The sequence below is a fragment of the Enhydra lutris genome, unplaced genomic scaffold, assembly GCF_002288905.1.
Source record: "Enhydra lutris kenyoni isolate GAN:26980312 unplaced genomic scaffold, ASM228890v2 scaffoldscaffold98, whole genome shotgun sequence".
In the NCBI taxonomy this organism is placed as follows: Eukaryota; Metazoa; Chordata; class Mammalia; order Carnivora; family Mustelidae; genus Enhydra; species Enhydra lutris.
Window position 1 is genome coordinate 882,209 of NW_019154182.1, and position 19,835 is coordinate 902,043.

The 19,835-nt window shown below is 46.7% G+C and overlaps 1 protein-coding gene across 1 annotated transcript in view; it reads left to right on the forward strand.

Annotated features, from left to right (window-relative positions):
• Positions 1–19,835, forward strand: part of LOC111139296 (phospholipase B1) — a 155,457-nt gene that overhangs the window by 52,511 nt on the left and 83,111 nt on the right. The window contains 8 exon segments of the mRNA XM_022491535.1: positions 3,814–3,872; positions 5,605–5,678; positions 7,180–7,223; positions 13,056–13,164; positions 15,847–15,898; positions 16,226–16,306; positions 19,142–19,207; positions 19,530–19,630. Of these exon segments, the coding sequence (XP_022347243.1) occupies positions 3,814–3,872; positions 5,605–5,678; positions 7,180–7,223; positions 13,056–13,164; positions 15,847–15,898; positions 16,226–16,306; positions 19,142–19,207; positions 19,530–19,630 (586 nt within the window).

The window sequence follows — 19,835 nt, forward strand, 5'->3', positions numbered from 1 at the left end:
GGCTGAGTGCTAAGGGTTTTGCTTTGCTGTGAGCCTACCGTGTAACATGCAGCGTAGGCCCTGGAAATGTTTCTCTCATCACACCACCTGCTCATGGGTCTTGGGGCTTAACCTGGAACTAGGAAGGAAGGAACGATGCCCCGCAGGGATCGAGAGCCTGCTTGCCTCCCAGCGGGACCAGTCAGCTGAGCATATCCAAAATCAGCTGGAGACACTTGGATGAATAAGTATTTCCTCTCCCTGTAGTTTCCATCATTTAAAGCTTTGAGAGCTGCAAAGTCTCTGACACAGAGCCAGTAATTAAGCCTGTAACTCAACTGAGCGCATTTCTTGAGCTCCTGTGTGCAATGTGCGTATTTCTTCAGATAAGTCCACAGTGAAGCACTTCCAAGGCAGAAGCAAGGTTCTAACCTTGTCCCAGCAGTTTACCACCATTGCAGGAGTCTTCACGTAGGTCCCTAAAATCAGAGAGCCGTGGGTAAGGCAGCCCTTAGCTAAAAATTAAGAGAAGGCTGGTTTTATCGGATGATGGCCCCAGGTGGTTTAAACTGTTGGGTTGTACAAGACAAAACTCCAAAGTGTCCAGTCTTTTCCCCATTCTATCATCTGCCATTTCCTCATTATTCAGGACATTCCATCATAGCTTGGATGGCCTTCTGATAAGAGGCCCCCCCTCTGTAGAAATCTTGATGTGTTATTGATGTATTTATCAGCTCTTTTCAGGGTGGTGGACAGTTTGTACCAGATAATGTTAAGCTAATCAGACCATATAAATTTAATCTTATCTCTAAATAGTTCTTGGTCCAAGGAGAGCAATTGCTAAAGCACTTTTCTGGGTTTGCAGGCTGTGTCTTTGTCATACATGATGATATTAGCAAAGCTCAAATCAAGGTCTACAGGATAGTAAACAAATGAAACATGTGGGACTCTGTCTTAATAAAATCCCAGATAAGTCAGACTCCTCCCATGTAGGCTTGGCTCATTTGGTTTCTTATCTCTCAAAGGAATCCTTCATGGCCAACAGGAGGACCCCCCACCCCGCCCCCCACCCCTGCCATTGATCGATCTACACACACACACACACACACATAGAGGTGGACATACATGCACGCATGTATGTGTGTATGTTTCCTTTGTCTGCTACAAATTTAGGTGATGGGATGACCGGTTTCAGCTGCCTCTTTAGCAAACTGTAATGTGCTTTTGAAGCAAATCTGTCCATCTCCTCCGCATTTTACCAGCTTCAAAGAGTTCCCCGAGCCTTTGCCCACTAACAAGTGCTCACAGTATTCACTGTGTATGTCACACGTTATGGCAACAAGAACAGAGTGATTGACTGTCATCACCAGAAACTAAAATAAGCCCTCCGGAGTTGAGGGAAGGAGGTCTTATTTTCTGTTTTGTTGCCTTTTTTACCCATAGCCCAATTTCTCTGAGAAGAGGTCATTTTCAAGTTCTCAGGCTCAACCCCATGGATGTGTGCTAATGTGTGCAGCTGGCTTTGTGATTTGATATTGTTCTTCTAACCACATATCCTTAGCCCACCCCCTCCCACGACCTACTAAAGCAGAACTCTGGGGGTAAGAAGACCATCTGTGTTTTAACAACCTCTCCAGATGATTCTGATGCATGCTCAAATTTGAGACCACTGATCTATATGTTTTGCACACACACATTCACAATTACGCGTGTGTCGGTTTGCATGCTGTCATAGGAAGAGGCAGGGACTTTTACTTTTCCAGTGAGCGTATCCTCCATGGGAGCAACAGCTCCCCATCTGCAGATGGTATAGAAGTCAGGTAGAAAAGATGACTCTCGGGAAGGAGATAAGACTTGGAGATCCCTTTGAACATTGTTTCCACTGAGTGTTAATACGGCTTCTGGTGCAGATAGAATTCTACAACCATGATCGGATATTGATGGGTGAAGCAGGCTCCGTGTAGTCCCGTGGGTCAAAAGCAATGGGTCAAAACCATCTGGTGCTCTGTGTTTCATTGGATGCCTTACTGAGAGTGTAGGAATTTAAGTTGTGGCCCCCAACATGCGTTTGTGTTCATGTTCATCTCTGTATTAGGTCAAGGGGTAGATAGATACAGTACAAGTGTATATATGCAAGTAATTATACATGTAGCAATAGTCTTGTTACTGGGCCTTTAGCTGGGCATAAAAGGCCTTGGCCCTAACCTACCTTTCCAATGTTATCTTGTGCTAGGTTCCTTTACAGACCCTCCACTTAAGCCAAACTGTACGACTGTCTGTTCCTTACAGACATCTCTCACTTTACCATACCACAGGCATTCCTGATGCTTGTCCCTCCAAACCCCGAACTCCCTCTCCCCCATCCTTATCTCGTCACGTCATGAGTTCAAACACTACCTTCTCCATGAAGCCTGTTCTGAACCACCCCCCTCATACACCCCCCACCACGAGGGTAAATAATTCTTGCAAGTCCAGAACTTCATGTCACTCTCCGTCTCCCACAGGGTTTGTCAGCTTATAGATAATTATAACTGGACGGTTCTTACTTCTTCCTTAGCCTGTGAGTTCCTGGAGGGCTTTCCCCATTTCTGATCCCTCTGTCATCTCCAGAGCACCCGGCCACTGACTGGTGGTCAGCATGTTTGTCAGATGAGTAAATGGCTGCTGGGCTACATTACAGTATGTGCTCAAACTCCAAAGATGAACAAGATAGAGTTGGGCTGCCGAAAACAGTTTGGTGGTTCCTCACGAAGCTAAGCCCAGGCTTATCTTAGGATCGCCAATTCCACTCCTCAGTATATACCCTAACTAATTGGAGACAGACATTTATAAATAAATGTTTGTATTTATTTATAATGTGAATGTTCATAGTAACATAGCTACAAGACCCAAAAGACGGGAACGACCCAAATGTCCATCAGCAGGTGAATGGATAAGCAAAATGTGGTTATATCAGTACAATAGGATATTATTCAGCCAAAAAAAAGGAACGAAATTCTGGCATGTGCTGTAACACGGATGGACCTCAGAATCATTATAGAAAGGGGAAGAAGCCAGGACGAGAGGGGTCAGATGGTGTGTAATTCCATTTATATGAAATACCCAGAATAGGAAAATCCACAGAGCACCGACTCATGATTCTCGAGGGCATGGAGAGTGAGGGCTTAATAAGTACAGGTCTCCGTTGGGGTGAAATGAAAGTGTTTTGGAGCCAGATGGAGGTCAGGGTCATACACCCATTGCAGGTGGGCTAACCACCCCTGAATCGTTGATTTTTAAAATGGTTAATTTTATGTTACATGAACTTCACCTTGATTTTTAAAAAAAAAAAATCAGTCACTGGTATAAAAGCATGTTCCTTTTCACTTTAGAAAAACCGAGCTGATTCTGTTCATCAATATATGGATGATATAAAATTTGATCCCAATTATCAGTAGATCCTAGAATAGATGAAGGGTTAGTTGCATCTCTGCCACAATTCCTGCCTCATCCTCAGACCGAGTGGCCAGGGGCAGCTTCAGGCCCCAACGGGATCTGCTCACCTGGTGGCATCAGCTCTCGCCAAAGGCCCCGGACACCATGCCCCGCCCCCACCCCCAGCCCAAAGATGGGTCCGCCGTCCAGCTCCCAAGCCTCTGAGGGCGTCCTCAGGCGGAGAGGGCAGGTGGACCCTGCGGCTGCTACCGTGGAGCCTTATGACAAGGATGGGCTCTTAGACTCTCTGTCCAACTGAGTTGCTATTACAATTGGACTTCCTCTCAGTCTTCTGGGAAGGTCTTCATTCATTTTCATTCATTCATTTTCTCTCTGCCATTCACGGGTGTGTGTTTTCAGTTCATAGGCTGAAGCCAGCTGACATCAAGGTCATAGGCGCCCTGGGTGACTCTCTCACGGTGAGTTACCCCCACTGTGGAAGGCAGTCTTGACTCCTAGGAGACCCCGGAGAGAGGAACTCTCCACTACGGCCGTCTCTAGCCCTTCTCCAGCCCACCTGCCCTGGACCCAGCATTCCTCGCCCCTCACGTTCCCCCACGTCCAGCCTAACCTCGTGTTCCTCTCCCAACACTGGAATGAAGGAGCGAGTAGGAAGTGGGGGGACCTCAGAGGAAGCAGCTGGGACAGATCTCACAGCCTGGCAGGGGTGGGCAGATCGGACTAGGTCTCCCCTGTGGTGTGAGGCTCCTTCAAAGCCCTGGCACTTGTCCTGGAGGAATTTAAAGGAGGGAGAAGAGAGGAGGACACAGGAGCAGGTGCTGGTGGGGCGGGGGTGGGGGGGTGGGAGAGAGGGAGGTACAGAAAATGGTCCCCGCCCATTCCTGCAGCCACTCCAAGGTGACCCTTCAGGCCTGCAAAGTGCTATCCAGGAAAAGCAAAATCGGGCCCTAGAGAAACGGGGTGGAGGGTCCCAGAGGCTCCCAGACGCGCGCTTCTGCTCAGTAGTGACTCATTACAAATGTTTCCAACCACTGCTCTCTGGGTCAGTAGAGTTCAGGGCCTCCAGCGGAATCTTCCAGAAAGGCCAGCAGGCACTGTTCAGATCTGTGGCCGCCCAACCTTTGACCTGTCTCATTTCGCCTCACCCACACAATCCTGTGAAAGGCGATTAAACTTAACCCATAAGGGAGGTGAAGCCGGGCAGGTGAACTAAGTGCCCACGGCCACATAGCTCCCAGATGCTGGACTCGCACCAGCCCGACTCCAAGTCCAGATCCTCTCCCTGTACTGCAGCTGTGTCCCCACGACCCCTCAATGACTCTTCACCCCCAACCCCTTGCTGCTCCTAACTTTCTGGAAGGATAGGCAGACTGGTCCTTAGCATGGCTTATCCCAACCACTTCCTGCTGGGCATGGCCTGGTATTGCTACCCTCCAACCCCTGGTCCCCTCCAAGTTCTCTCAGGATAAGGACTCATCAAGAATCCGGCACAGTTCTTCGGGACTTCCTGGGAGGCACCATTTGGAGGGTAACATACATGGCACGTGGCAGAGGAATGGGGCCCCAGAGAGCAGCAGTCCCCACCATGGGCTGGGGGAGGTCCTGTCATGGAGGCCAGCCTCTCCCCATGCTGTCCGAGAGACCAGTCTTCAGCATGACCTTTGCCATGGCCCTGCTTAGAAGTAACACGCTTTAGGCCAGGGACACGCTCCTGCAGAGTGTGTCCAGGCTGAGGTTTTAAAAGACCAGGCTCTCTCTCCAACTGAGGGGTAGGGACATGACATTTTATTTTCTTCTATTTTTTAAATTGTGTGTACATGAGCTATATTGATATAAAAGGACTGCGATGGGCTTTTGTTTCACAACTTTGAAGAATGAGGCAAATGGGACCCTGAAATGTGTCCTTTGGAAAAACGGACACCGCTGTCTAATTTCCAAAGCAGTTCTGCTAGCCTGGTGCACCTGATCTGGGTCCGGGCAGGGTTTCTTAGGGTGAGGCCACGCTGTGGTTGGCGCCAGGATTTCCAGTGGGAGCTCTTGCTCACTCGTGTGAGGCAGGAGGCACATCAGGACTGGGGCCTGTCTCGACTCTGGACTCTAGGGGGTGCCCAGGCATTCCCAACCAGACCCAGAATGGGGGAGTTTCTGGCCAGCAGGCAAGGAAACTCACCCTTCCATGTTCCCTGTCAGGCAGGTAATGGGGCCGGATCCAAGCCTGGGGACATCTTAGATGTCTTGACTCAGTACCGAGGCCTGTCCTGGAGGTGAGTAAGAATGTGGTAAGACCCTGAATGACCCCTTCATTGCAGCGGGGGGAGGGGGGAACCTGGAGCATCCCAGAAAACCATTCCTCTAGCAGGCACATGAACCACCCGATTAGTGATTTTCAATGAGACACTTCTGGTTTACTTGGAGGAAGGAAAGCAAAGCTTCCCCAAACCACTACATCTCCCAGGACAGGAACTGAGACCTGAGCAGGAGGAGTTTGGGGGAGAAACTGCACAAATGTTTGGTTTGAAAATCTTCCCTAGCTTTCATTTCTCCCTCTGGGGCATAAGCTCAGAAGGGGCAGTGGCCTTTGAAACCAGAGTTGTGCCTGAATCCTAGCTGCCCAGCTCTGTGCAACCCTGGGCAAGTTACTTAACCTCTCTGAGCATGTCTCCTTACCTTCGGTGCTGGGATGCTAATACTGCCTGAGTACTGTCATGAGGATTAGAGTTTAAGCCTCCAGCATGGTGCCTGACACAAAGTAGATCGAAATGGTAGCAGGCATCATTATTAAAGGGGCTTCATTTTCCAGATGAGAAAGCGAGGCTCAGAGATGGCAAGTAACCTGTCTGTGGTCACACAGCCAGATGGCAAAAGAACAGAAAGTAGAGCAGATGGTTCCTGACCCCTAATCTGGCACATTCCCCCATCATGACTGCCTCATGCTTCTCCTGCTTTGGCTGTAATCAAATCCAGGCTGCAGGGAGCTGGACTTGTGCTTTGAACACCCGGCTCCTGCCAAGCGTGAGAGGGCAGGTTTGCTGTTTCCTCAGCCTGGAATCTGGCATCTCTGGCCCCAGACTGAACCGGAGTGTTGAATCCCTGGCATCCTCCCTTGTGACGTTGCACAGAAATAAACCCCAAACATTTTGAGACCCTTTTAAATGTTCCCAGACATACTTGGCAGAGAATGAGGGGATATGGAAAAGCAGGGAATCCAATAAACTTTGGAATGTTCCATATTTTCATGCCTAGAAACCCATCCAACTCTGATTTCCTTGGAATTTTAGAAGCAGCTTGGAAGATGGGTTGCACCCTAGAAAACACCCTTTTACAGCAGGTTTTCCCAAGCCAAATAGAGAGGATGAGAGGGCAAACCTCTCCACTCTGTTGTCAGTGGTAATAGCCATGCCCAGCAGCTGTGGCTAGTGGGGCACCACAGGGCTCGGCATCCAGGGAAGGGTCGTTTTGCCTTTAAAAATGGGGTGAAGAGGCCCACTTGGTTCCCCGACCCCAATGTCAACACTCAGAGTTAAAAATCAACAAAGTCTGTCGTGCCCTGTAAATCCATTCCTGGGCTGGATGTTCCGGTTTGTGGGGACAAGGCAGAGGAGTTGCTGTGTCCTGGTTTGTTTTTCCACTGCAATAATAAGGAAACGACAAGCCCAAGCCCCCGGGTGTCTCCCAGAAGGAGAAAGGCCTGTCTTGGCAGTGTCTGAGCCGTTCTGGCGTCGCCGGCATTCTCATCCCTTTTCTTTTCTGTTCCCCCCACCACAGTGGCGGAGGCGATCACAACCTCAGCAGCGTCACCACCCTGCCAAGTGAGTACGCGCTGCCCCGGGTTGGGGGCTAGCAGGCGGGCAGCGCCTCCTGGTGGCGGCCGTGGGCTCGGCAGGGAGCCGGGCGGTGCCACTCTGCCGCGTTCGCCAGGGGGCGCTGCGTCCCCGAGGCAGGGGGGCCCTGCTCCACTTGGTGAGCGTGGGGAAAGCCTCAGAGAGATGTTTTTTAGAAGAAATACTATTTGTCCAAGGAAGGAAGACAGTCAGAGAGAAGAAGAGAGTTCAGGCCAAATCTTAGTGCAAGTCATCAGGAAATGAGTCTAGAAAGCAGGAAAGGGCACCCGCTTTGCCTGTCATTCTGAGCAGAGCAACTTTGTGGGAGGCGTTGACCTGGGTCCGGGCAGCATGGAGCACCACTGCAGGCAAAGATGGTGAATTCCTGTGTGTGGCTCTAGCAAACGCCTCTATTGCCACCGTGAGGGCTAAAGCGACCTTGTGCAGGCTATGCAAACACACTGGGGTTCGGGGCCCGAAAAGTTTCCCTTAAGTCACTTCAGCGACGGCCTGCTAGGAACTTTTTTTTTTTTAGGCCTGAGCCACATTCTCTGAATGGTCTTTTTAGGCGTCCTTTTCTTCTCCTTAGCGCACACACATCACAGTGTGTGTTCCTAAAGCGTGCGCGCTTATCGGTACATTACTTTCCCTTTACATCTTCTACCTAATAATCTTGCCTAAGAAACTTAACTGGTCCCAATATCATTGACTTTTCTTGTAATTACCCCTTTGCAATATGTGAGAGTCTGGAATATATCTTGGTTTGTAATGCAACTGAGAAGTTATCTGAGGTTTAAGGCTCTGAGACTTTGATGGTAGACTTTGATGGCTTAATCTCCACATGGAGGGGGGGCTACTGATCGGGCCTCATGTAGTGTTATTGGTTTTGCTCTTGCAAGGGGAGGTGGTCTGGGCTGCTTTTGTGACTGTGATCAACTGGGCAGGAGCTGGCCCAGCATGGGCCCACCAATTCCCACTCTATTATCCCACTCTATTATCCCACCCAATATCCCACTCTATTCCCACTCTATTATCATGGAGAAAATAACTAGAAATGGCTAATGGCTCAAGACCTTTCGCTACAGTGATTCAAGAAGGACTGAGAGGGTCCTCCCCCCCCCATCCCCCAGGTGGACCCCCCGATGCACTTGGCCCAGCAATGGATCATTGCCTGTTCAGATTCTTCCTTACTAGAGCTTTGAGGACAGTTTGACTGTAGGGGCCAGATAATCCCCACAGAGATAACTGCTTTAAAATGGGTTAGAAAAATTCTGAGAACATAGGGTCAGAATAGAAGCTCAGTTTGACTCCCTCTTCAGTTTAATCCAACAAAGAATCCAGTTCTGGCTGCTTGGGAAGTAGGAGCATGAACCAAGGTCCCTGCCCTCATGCCATCATCACAGTTTCTTTGGGGTGCGTCTCCCTAAAGACAGGCCCGTGTACCAACAATTAGAGCTACGTACATGTTTAAGGGAAAATAAATAGGAAGGTGGTTAAAGCTGCCTTCTGGAAAGCTGTTTTAAGAACTAGAATTCGTCAAGAAAGGAAAGGTAATGGAACATTCTTGGCATAGATAACCACATAAACCAGCAAGTTCTCACTCTAAACAATGTGGAGTGCCTTTCTATGGTTTTCCTGATAGGTAGCTAGCTGGCCTGTGCTGGTTTCCTCCAGTAAAGGGGAACCTAGGATAATCCTTTCTATTTCCAGATGGCTTTAGTGACTTCACAGCTCTTCCTTCTACTGAGTTGAAATCAGAGTAATTTCTATCCATTGAGCACAATGTCCCCAAAGCCACAAGGAAGGAGTCCAATGCCTCTGTGTTGTGTAGGTCCTATTGCAGGACTTGGTCCTAGAGAAGACTCTGCTGCCTGGCCTGATGCCTGGATGGCTGGTGCCTTGCCCATTCCTTTCCCATATCCTAGCTGATTGAGAGACCAGGGCAAAATGCCCCGTATTGGAGCTGAGAGAGTAGAGTTCTGGCCTGGAATCCTTTCTCAGTAACCCCATGACTTGTAGCACACCTCCCAGGCTTCATCAGCTTTGCGTCATCCTTCATTCAGTCCACAGGCGTTTGCTGAGCGTATGTGAGAGTCTGGGGTGTATATGGAGCCTGCTCTCAGGAGTTCTCAGCAAAGCTGGAGAGATGGAAAAGTGACAATCAAGTGCAGATCCAGTGTGGTAAAGACGTTAGAGTACATGAGATTGAACAGATCATGCACTCAAATGACAAGTCTTTAACCAGACTGATCAAGGGAGATGAGAGGAGGAGAGCGTCAGAATTGGGAACAGAAGAGGAGACATTACTGTGGAAATAAAAAGGATTATGAGAGTATTTTGAATAATTGTATGCCCATAAATGAGATAACTTAGAGAAAATGGTAAAATTCCTAGAAAGACGCAAATTACTGAAACCGATTCAAGACAAAAATAGAAAATCTGAATAGATACATAACAAAGTGATTGAATTTTGAAATTGCCCAACAAAGAAAGCCCAGGCTTTTTTGGTTTCACTACTGAATTCTATCAAACACTGAAAGAAGAATTTACATCAGTTCTTCATGAACTCCTCCCAAAAATGGAAAGGGAAGGAATACTGCCCAGTTCATTCTATGAGACTTAATAACAAAATAAGACAAAGATATTACTATCTTAATAATAAAAATTATTATCTTAAAAACAAGAATAAGACAAAGATATTACATATTCCTAAGTATTTTTTATCTTAATATCTTAACTTATTAACATTATTATCTTAATAACAAAAATAAGACCAAGCTAGTACAGGGAAAGAGAACTACAGACCAATATCTCTTTTGAATGTACATGCAGAAATCCTCAACAAAATACTAGCAAGCAAAGTACAACAATATATAAAAAGGATTACACCCCATGACTAAATGGGAATGCAAAATTAGTTTCAAATAAAAAATCAATTAATATAATACATTATATCAAAAGCATAAAGGACAAAAACTACATGATTATTTCGATAGATAAGAAAAGGTATTTTATAAAAACTAATATCCTCTCATAAAAAATATTCTACATGCTAAAAATAGAAGGAAATTTTCTCACTCTGATAACGGGCATCTACAAAAGCCCACGGTTAACATTATACTTGATGAGGAAAGGCAAGATGCTTTCCTTCTGAAATCAAGATATATATCCTTGCCACTTTTATTCAACATTATGCTGGAGGTTCTAGTCAGGAACATTAAGCAAGAAAATGCAAGAAAAAGCATCAAGATTAGAAATGGAGTAAAGCTATTTGCATTTGCAGGTGATACAGCCTTATATATAGGACCCAAAGGAATCCACTAAAAATTATTAGAACTAATAAATGGGTTCAGCAAGATTGCAGGATACAACATCAATATGCAAAAATTAATTGTATTTCCCTACACTAGCAATTAACAACCTCAAAATGAAATTAAAAGGTAACATTCCATTTACAATGGAATAAAAAAATACATAAGAATAAGTTTGACAAATTTCATTTTTATACTTTTAAGATTTCAAAACATTGCTGAAAGAAGTTTAATCAGAGCTAAATAAATGGAAAGACATCCTATGTTCATGAATCATAAGATTTAATATTGATAAGATGACAGCATCCCCCAAATTAATCTGCAGATTCAATATAATCCTTATCAAAATTCCAGCAGGCTTCTTTGCAGAAATTGACAAGCTGACCCTAAAATTCATGTGAAAATGCAAGAGACCCAGAATAGGCAAGATAATGTTGCAAAGAACAAATTCAGTGGACTCACAGTCCCCGATTTCAAAACTTAATAAAACTCCAATAATCAAGACAGTGTGGTACTAGCATAAGGATAGCCATATAGATTAATGGAATGGAATCAAGAGTCCATAAATAAACCTTCATACGTATGGTTACTTTATTTTCAACATGAGTACCAAGACTAATGGGGAAAGAATAGTCTTTTCAATTAATGGTGTTGGGATAATTATACAGCCATATGCAAAAGATGAAGTTGGACTCCTACCTCATACCGTATACAAAATTAACTCAAAATGGATCATAGGCTTAAGAGCTAAGAGCTTAAGAGCTACCCTTAGAAGAAAATATAGAAGCAAATCTTCATGACCTTGGGCTAAAAAAGCCTCCTTAGATATAACACCAAAAGGACAAGTGACAAAACTAAAAATAGATTGGACAAAATGAAATACTTCTGAGCTTCAAAGGATACCATCAAGAAAATAAAAAGAAGGGTGCCTGGGAGGCTCAGTGGGTTAAAGCCTCTGCCTTCGGCTCAGGTCATGATCTTGGGGTCCTGGGAACGAGCCCCGCATTGGACCCTCTGCTCAGCAAGGAGCCCGCTTCCCCCCGCCCCCAGCCTGCCTCTTTGCCTACTTGTGATCTCTGTCTGTCAAATAAATAAATAAAATCTTTTAAAAAAATAAAGTAAAAAGAAAACCCAGACTGAAAGAAAATGTTTGCAAATCATATCTGATAAGAAACTTGTATCTAGAATATACAAAGAACTCTTATAACTCAATAAAAAGACAATTTGATTTGGGCCAATTAAAAATGGCCAAAGAATCTGAATAAACATTTCTCCAAAGAAGATACACAAGTGACCACCAGACACATAAAAAGATGCCCGACAGGAGTAACCATCAATGCAAACCAAACCATAATGAGATACTCTCTCACATCCACTAGAATGGTTATTTTTTTTAAAAAAGATAAAGGTCGGTGAGGATATCCAGACATTAAAACCCTCATACGCTCTTGATGGGAAGGTAAATTGGCACAGCTCCCTTGGAAAAAAGGTCTGAAAGTTTTTCAGAAGGTTAAACAGAGTTGCCAGGTGATCCAACATTTCCACTCCTAGATATATATCCAAGAGAAATGCACGCAGAATCAGGTACAAAAGCGTTCACAGCAGCACTATTCATAATAATCCAAAAAAGTGGGAACAGTCTAAATCCTTCAACTGATGAATGGGTAAATGTGGTAGATCCGTGCGATGGGATGTTATTAGGTGAAGAAAGGTATGCAGCACAGATCTCTGCTATAACTTGGAAGAACACTGAGAACACGGAGTGAAAGAAGCCGGCCCCAAAAGACATGTCGTGTGATCCCATTTATGTGAAATGTCTAGAATAAGCAAGCCTATAGAGAGATATGGTAGATTAGTGATCACCACAGGGTTGGAAGGAAGGGGGAGGGACCGCTCCTGGCCACAGGGTTTCTTTTTGGGGTGATGAAAATGTCCTAAAGTTGGTTATGGTGACGCTTGCACAACTCTGAACATACCAAGAGCCATTGAAATGCACTTTAAGTTGTAGATTTTATGGTATGGGAATTCTATCTCCAAAAACTATTGTATACATAGAAAACAAAAAGAGGGGCCCCTGGCTCAGTCGGTTGAGTGTCTGCCTTCAGCTCAGGTCATGATCTCGGGGTCCTGGAATTGAGCCCCAAATCAAGCTCTGTACTCAGCAGGGAGCCTCCTTCTCCCTCTCTCCCTGCTCATGTTCGCTTGCTCACTGTTTCTCTCTCTTAAATAAATAAATTAAATATTTATTTTTTAAAAAGAAGAAGAAAACAAAAAGAAAAATGCATGAGAGGAGCACCAAACCCAGACTCACGTTTATTCAGCAATAATTTGTTAAGCCCTGGTTAAGCATCAGCCTACTGGACACTTTCTTTCCAAGCTGAGAGAACAGTAAGGTTAAGGGCTTTAAGGGTGAGGGTCCCTTGTCCCTGACATGCACTGGCACTTATCAAAGGAATCTGAAGACTATTTGGGGATAGTTACTAAATGTGTCTCTTCTTTGTGTTTCCAGACATCCTCCGGGAATTCAACCCTTCCCTGAGGGGCTTCTCTGTTGGCACCGGGAAAGAAAACAGCCCTGGAGCCTTCCTAAATCAGGCCGTGGCAGGAGACCGAGCCGAGTGAGCAGGGGAGCCTGGGGGGGAACCACACAGATCCTCTGGGGACCTAGTCAGAGGCTTTGCCTGGACTGGGGTGTATGGCTGAAGGCTAGGGAGGGGGCCTTGGTCCACGGGAGAGCTCTGGGGGTCAAAGACTGGACTGGGTGGGCTCTCCTGGGGTGTCCCTCACTGTGGGACACAGAAACCTATTAGCCCACCCCCAATACCACCCCAGGAACTAGTCACAGTTTACTCTGATGCCCGGCATATGCTTAGAGCAAATTACTTTACTCTTGTCCACAGAAGATGGCAGTGTAAGAGGGCCGACTCTCAGACTCTCAGTTCCAGTTTTTATGACTCTGTTAATGCTCCATCTATCCTGTCCCTCCCTTCCCGGGGCTGGGTAGGCGGGGGGACATGCTTTCCAGGCAGTCTTTGCAGGCTCTACATTTTGCATCTTTGCTGGGTCATTGAGAGAGCCCTCCCAGGAGGGAAGCCATGCATCTGAGTCCTGGCACACACGTCCCACCCCTGCCCCAGCCTCTGAAGCCTTAGCCTTCGAGATAGGGCTGGCGGTGAACCTGTCCCAGGGGTGGTTATGAGGCCAGATGCCGTGTTGAAGCTGGAAGTTCTGGGGGGTGTAAGTCACACACACACTAGCATAGTCGTGCTAGTAACGATGCAGTGGGGCTGTGGGACCTGCCTGGGGAAACTGTTGGGGAGCAAGGGGACCATTATCGTGGTCCATGCACCCTGAATGGCAGGTTCCTGAGAGCAGGAGAGCAGGGCCAGCTTTCCTGGGTCCTGCACCTCCATTTCTCTCCCTGATCCCCAAGCCTAGGGTGCTTTTTCGGATTTGCCACCTGGTCAGACAAAAGCAAATACCGCACCCAATCTAGGAAAAATATGGAAAGATCCTCTCTGTTTTATAATCTATTTTTCTTCCAGAATAATCGCAAACCTCTTTGCCATGTAGTTCCTCGGGATTCTGTGCTTAGTTCCCAGATTCCCTGACATCATTTAACCAGCTTTCAACACCATCCCGAATCTACAGTTCACCTGAATAACTCCCATTTATTCAGGACGGGAGTCATCCAAATCAGAGATTTTTCCAAAACCTAATCTGTTTCATAATAAGTTCTGTGGCTTCGCCTTCCTTTTGGTGGGAGAAGGGTGAAAGGCTATCCAATTGACTGCCCCCAAATTTTGGCATTAATATTACCATAATTTTGGGTTTTTTCCAAGCATATGTCAGCTAGTGGTATCCGGAGAGGCGTTTGTAAGCTTGATTAGGTCAGGGAGGCGTCCAAGAAGGAGTCCTTGGTGGAGAACATAAAGTTCATGATTCATATGACCATGGATCTCTCTCCTGCTCTCCTCAAGGCCGTGGGGCCCTTTTGTACAAGTAATCCACCCGTCCGAGCACTTCCTGAGTCATAGGGAGGGGTTAGTGACGATTGCTCCCATATTACAGATGAAGAAACTGTAGCACAAAGAGGCAAAGTGGCCTGAACAAATGTGTCACCTCGACCACATGACCTGTAGTCCTTGTGCCCGGCAGGCCCTAGCCCAGGTCTGGTAATAACCCGTCATACATACCTGCCGTGCCCAACCTAGCAGGCACCCTCACGTTTACTAGCCCCGTGTTCTGTGCAGGTCACACACCCAGTTTTTCTTAACGGTGATATTGAGGCTCAGAGAGGTCAAGTAATCATCCAGCTCTGGTCCTCAGAGTCCATCAGGCGTCCTGATGGCTTCCAGTGACGAGGGAACCAAGACGCAAGGAGATCCCCACCCAGGAGATCTGATACCTGCCTAGTCCCCTGTGACGAAGACCAGGCCAGCTGAGCTAATAATGAAGACATGACAACCACTGTTTCCTGCTGGGGTGGTGCCAGAGACCGGGGATGGTGGTAGTGATAGGAGATGGGATTCAGTGGATCGTTGCTAATATGGAGGCTTACCACGTGCTATTCTAAATTCTCTATTTAATGCATCCGACAACTCAGTGAGAAGGCGTGCTTCCCGTGCACAGCTTACACAGGACCAAACTAAGGGTTTGCAAGGTTAAGCACTCTGTCAAGCTCTCCCGGCTGGTTGGGGCTGGGCCCAGGATTCAGCCCCGTGCTGCCTGGCTCCAAAAGGGGGGTCTTAGTCCATGAGGCTTCTTTGCTTGCCTCATGTGCTTCTCCTCAGGACCCTTGAAGATACAGGGTTTTATCTCCATGTTTGCAGTCTTTGGGAACGGCACACTTAGGTTATATTCCCTCAGTTAGCAGGAGGTGACTAAATGTCAAACCTGGGTATGTCTGACTTGACCTTGATGGTGCGGGTGCCCTGCAGGCAAAGCTCACGGCACCCACATAGGCAGGCTCATACCAAGCCATGCGTGACATGAAATGCACATGCAGCCTTCTGTCTGCCCTGAGTGAGCCTGGCCTGGAAAAGAAACATGCCGCTAAGTCCCCCGCTCACATGTTGAGTGCTCTGCCTGTTCCGAAGCGAGGTCATAATGCCCCCCTCTCCCCCGCCCTCCACCTCCAGAGGAGGCTGGATGGAAAAGGTGCTCTGGGATGGGAGGGTGGCCTTCGGTCCAACTCTTCTGCTGCCTGTTTGATTGCTACCGTCTCCACCAAGAACCCTCCCTGCCCCAGCTTCATGGTCTCTGCTCATTACCTGACTTCTGTCCGTATGTGTCCACAGGGATTTACCTGTTCAGGCCAGGAGGCTGGTGGACCTGATGAAGAATGACACGGTAATTCACAGTCCCAGTCTCCTAGGCCCGCTTGAGCTAGCATTCCCCGGAAGAGGGAGTAAGCCGGAGAAATCCATGGAGACAGAGAGGGTCAGGGTCAGGGACCACATGGAAGTGCAGAGAACCCACTTTTAAAAGCCACAAGTGATCTAGCTCCTCCAACTGGTGACTATGACCTCAGGACCCCAAAACCACAGAATAGAAAATAGTGATATTCATTAAACCCTCTGGGAGGTGAGGACCCATCCCTGCCAGGGTTTGGTACTCTGTCTTCTTGACTCAGCTCTGGAGCAAGGCACTTACTTGTTTGTTTCTTGTTCATTTCAGAAGCTAAATTTTCAGGAGGATTGGAAGATAATAACCGTGTTCATAGGAGGCAATGATCTCTGTGATTTCTGCAACGACCCGGTGAGCCTCTAGGCCCTTAACTCAAGACTCCCCCAGGGAGGGATTTCCACACCAGGTGGCTAGAGCGAGTGCAGCAGGCTTGGCACTTGGGGCTTGTAGCCTGGAATTAACCCTGAGACCAAGAGTGCACTCACCTCTAGGCAAAGACTCAATAGAACTGGTTATAAAACTGATCTTGATTAGGTTTTATAACAAGGGAGCCTGATCATATCATTCTAGAAACCAAGGTCACATTCCAAGGATCTAGAAAAATCAGGCATATATTCATATAGATCATTAAAGCTCAGTTCCTTTTTCCAGCATCGAGAACTGCCTTACCATCTCTGTTTTGAATGGAAAAAAAAAAATGATTTCCTAATGCAAACATTTAGGCATGGTTCAGAGCCAAGTCATTCCGAACTGATGGGAACCCCAAGAGCCAGGCTGCTGCCCTGTGTGTGTATGCTTCTTCCTGGAACCCCAGAATCTCTGAGCTGGACAAACCCCACAAATCCTGTTGACTGTTCTCCCACCTGCCGCAGGAATGCCTTCCAGAGATCCTAGCTGTTGATATTCCCAGTGACGGAAAAGCTTTTTAACTTGCTCTCATTAGTACTATAAGCAAGTACCAATTTTTTGGTAGTGTTTGTGTCAAACCCAAATTGGCCTTCTTGTAACTTCCACCTTTTCTGCCTATGCTAGGCGTGCCTGTACCTCTTCTACCTTCAATTCAGCTGACTTTAAAAATAATAGGTTTTTAATTTTTTTTTAAATTTTATAAGCAATGCACACTGGAATCTCATCAAAGCACAAAGAAAAAACATATTTTCTGTAATTACAACACCCAGAAATGCCATTGCTAACATTTTGTTAAATGTCTTTCTGGCATTTTTCTCTGAAAAGGGAGAAGTTACTTTATTATTTGCTAAAAATAGCTTCCTTCTGGAGATATTGTTTGGTGATCTGCTTTTTTTTTTTTTTTCAGTAGCAATCCATTAAGAAGATGATCCTATGTCAGTAGTCTTCCATAAAATAATTCTTAATGACCATATAACTAGTCCATAACCCGTATTGGCCATACTTTCCTTAACTGTCACCATTTACCGTGTATTTAGCTTGTATTGCTTCTAATTATGCCTATTATAAATAACACCAGGAGAAACATCCATCTCAATGGGCACCCCTAATAGTTTCCTGATACATGCCCTGAGTAGTAAGACTTTTAGGCAAGAAGGGATGTACATTTCCCTTACTGTTTTATCACAGAAATTTCCAAACATACTGAGAAATGCAGAGAATTATGTAGTAAATGCCCATCTACCCACCGCCTAGGTTTTACAGTTGTTACCATGTTGCCGTATTAACTTAGCACATATCTATCTCTCCATCTCACTCTGGGGGGACGCTGCACATTTTCAGTGCCTTGGATACAGATAGCCAAACTGCTTCCAGAATGTTGGCATCAATTCTGCCTCCTTCCTCACGTTCCATCTGGCAATGTATGTTATTTGTTCTAATAGCTACTAATCTAATAAATGAAAAAATGGTATCTTCAAAATTTCCATTTATTTGATGAGTAGGGAGGAAGAAGCCTTTATGTCCCTTGTTTCATGCTCATTTGAATTCCTCCTGATAAATTCTATATGAAGGCCATTGGCTACTTTTTGTTTAGGTATTTATCGTTCTCTTACAGATCTCTAAAAACCCCTCATATTAAGTATACTAACCCTTTATCAAATATGCTGCCTGTTTGTCGATTTCCATTTAATTTTGTCTATAGTGTTTTCTGATAAACAGAATGTCTTTAATGTCTGGTATCATTTCCTGGGCATGTATTATAGGCCAGGCACCGTACTAGGTGCTGAGCCTCGCAGCTCTGTCCTCAAGGAACTCACAGTCAGGGAGGGAGGTACAGAAAATGCACCATAACACGGTAAGGACAACATGGTGGCCCCAAAGTAAGAATTATCATGGGAATTTGTGTTTTGTAGGGTGGTGGGGGTAGTCAGGGGAGTACAAGGAGCAGGAGTCCTTCCAACTAGGGCTGGAAAATGACATTCAGCAGAGCAAAATCAGGAAGTGGGGAGTCCTGCTGAGCCTGGGGAGCTTCTGTCCCGAGGGGCAACCCTGGTCCCCAGACCCATCACAGCCTCAAAGTCACCAGGGTTTTTCTGGGATGTGACGGGCTCGCTGTGGGCATGCGGCTGTCAGTGAAGCAGGTAAGGAAGTTGGACTGTGGCCTCTGCTCCACTTTTGAGTCATTTGATGGAAATGTCTTGGTTAGATTTTAGCCACAGAAAGGGTTCCACTTAAAAAAAAAAAAAATTAAAAATCACCAAGTATGGAGATAAGAAAAAATAACATAAAATGTGTTTATTCTTGGGGGAAGGGATTCACAGGACCCCCTTCCCCTACAATCATGTCTTTAAGTGATCTGATGGGGCAGCAGGTCCCCAGGCACTTTGAGACTTGAAGGCAGAAGAGCTCGGGCCATGGGACCAGAGAACATTCAAACCGCAGGAGATCTGAGAAGTCCCGTGCTCCAACACCCTATTCTAGAGGGGCCCAGAGATGTGAGATGCTTTAGCTAAGTCCCTGCATCTAATTAATGCAAAGTGGATCCAAAGCTTTCCATAACTTTATGCAAAAAACAAGGTTTCTGGGGAGGTCACAGCCATGACCAGCCTAAGGATGGTGGGTTTGGTCTGAAGGCTGGAGGCCCCCTAGACCAACCTTATGTTTCAATGTCGCCCATTCTGGCTAACATACAAGAAGGAGGGGACCCAAGACATGAACGAGCCTGGTCCACAGAGAAATTAGGTGGTGGATGGTGTTAGACCTTCCCTTTTCCCGCAGGCCCGCTATTCTCCTCAGAACTTCACGGACAACATCGGGAAGGCTCTGGATATCCTCCATGCTGAGGTGTGTAGGCTGGACTGTGTGGCCTCTGAGCAGCTCAACCAACGGTCTTTCTTGGGCCTCAGACGTAGCCTGGAGGGGCTCTGACTTCCTGCTCACCTTTCCCTGGAAGCCAGCACTGACAGTGCCCCTGTCCTGATCCCAGAAGCCTGAACACATAGGTGTCAAAAGCAGGAGGGAGGGAGATGGGGAGGGATGAAGGAGGTGGATGGGGCACGGAAGACCCCAGACCCGGTATCCAGCAGGAGAGGCTGGCCTAGACCTAGATGAGGGACTGGAGCCGCCAGCCGCTATCCTCTTGAGGACTGGCCTTGCCTTTTCTCAGGTTCCTCGTGCATTTGTGAACCTGGTGAAGGTTCTGGAGATCATCAGTCTGAGGGAGCTGTACCAGGAGATGAACGTCAGCTGCCCAAGGCTTATCCTCAGGTGAGAAGGAAGCTTCTCCCCCATTCCCTAAAGCACCAGGGGATCCTCAGCAGAAACCAACTCTGATTCATTAGAAAGTCCAAGGGCAGGTGTGTGAGGAGGACTAAGCCCACCCCATTTTCTAATCTGACGAGGCCTCATGGGTTTTTGTGAGCCCAGTGTAGACCTCAGCTAACCTCGGGGTCTGTGTCACCACCCGACCATC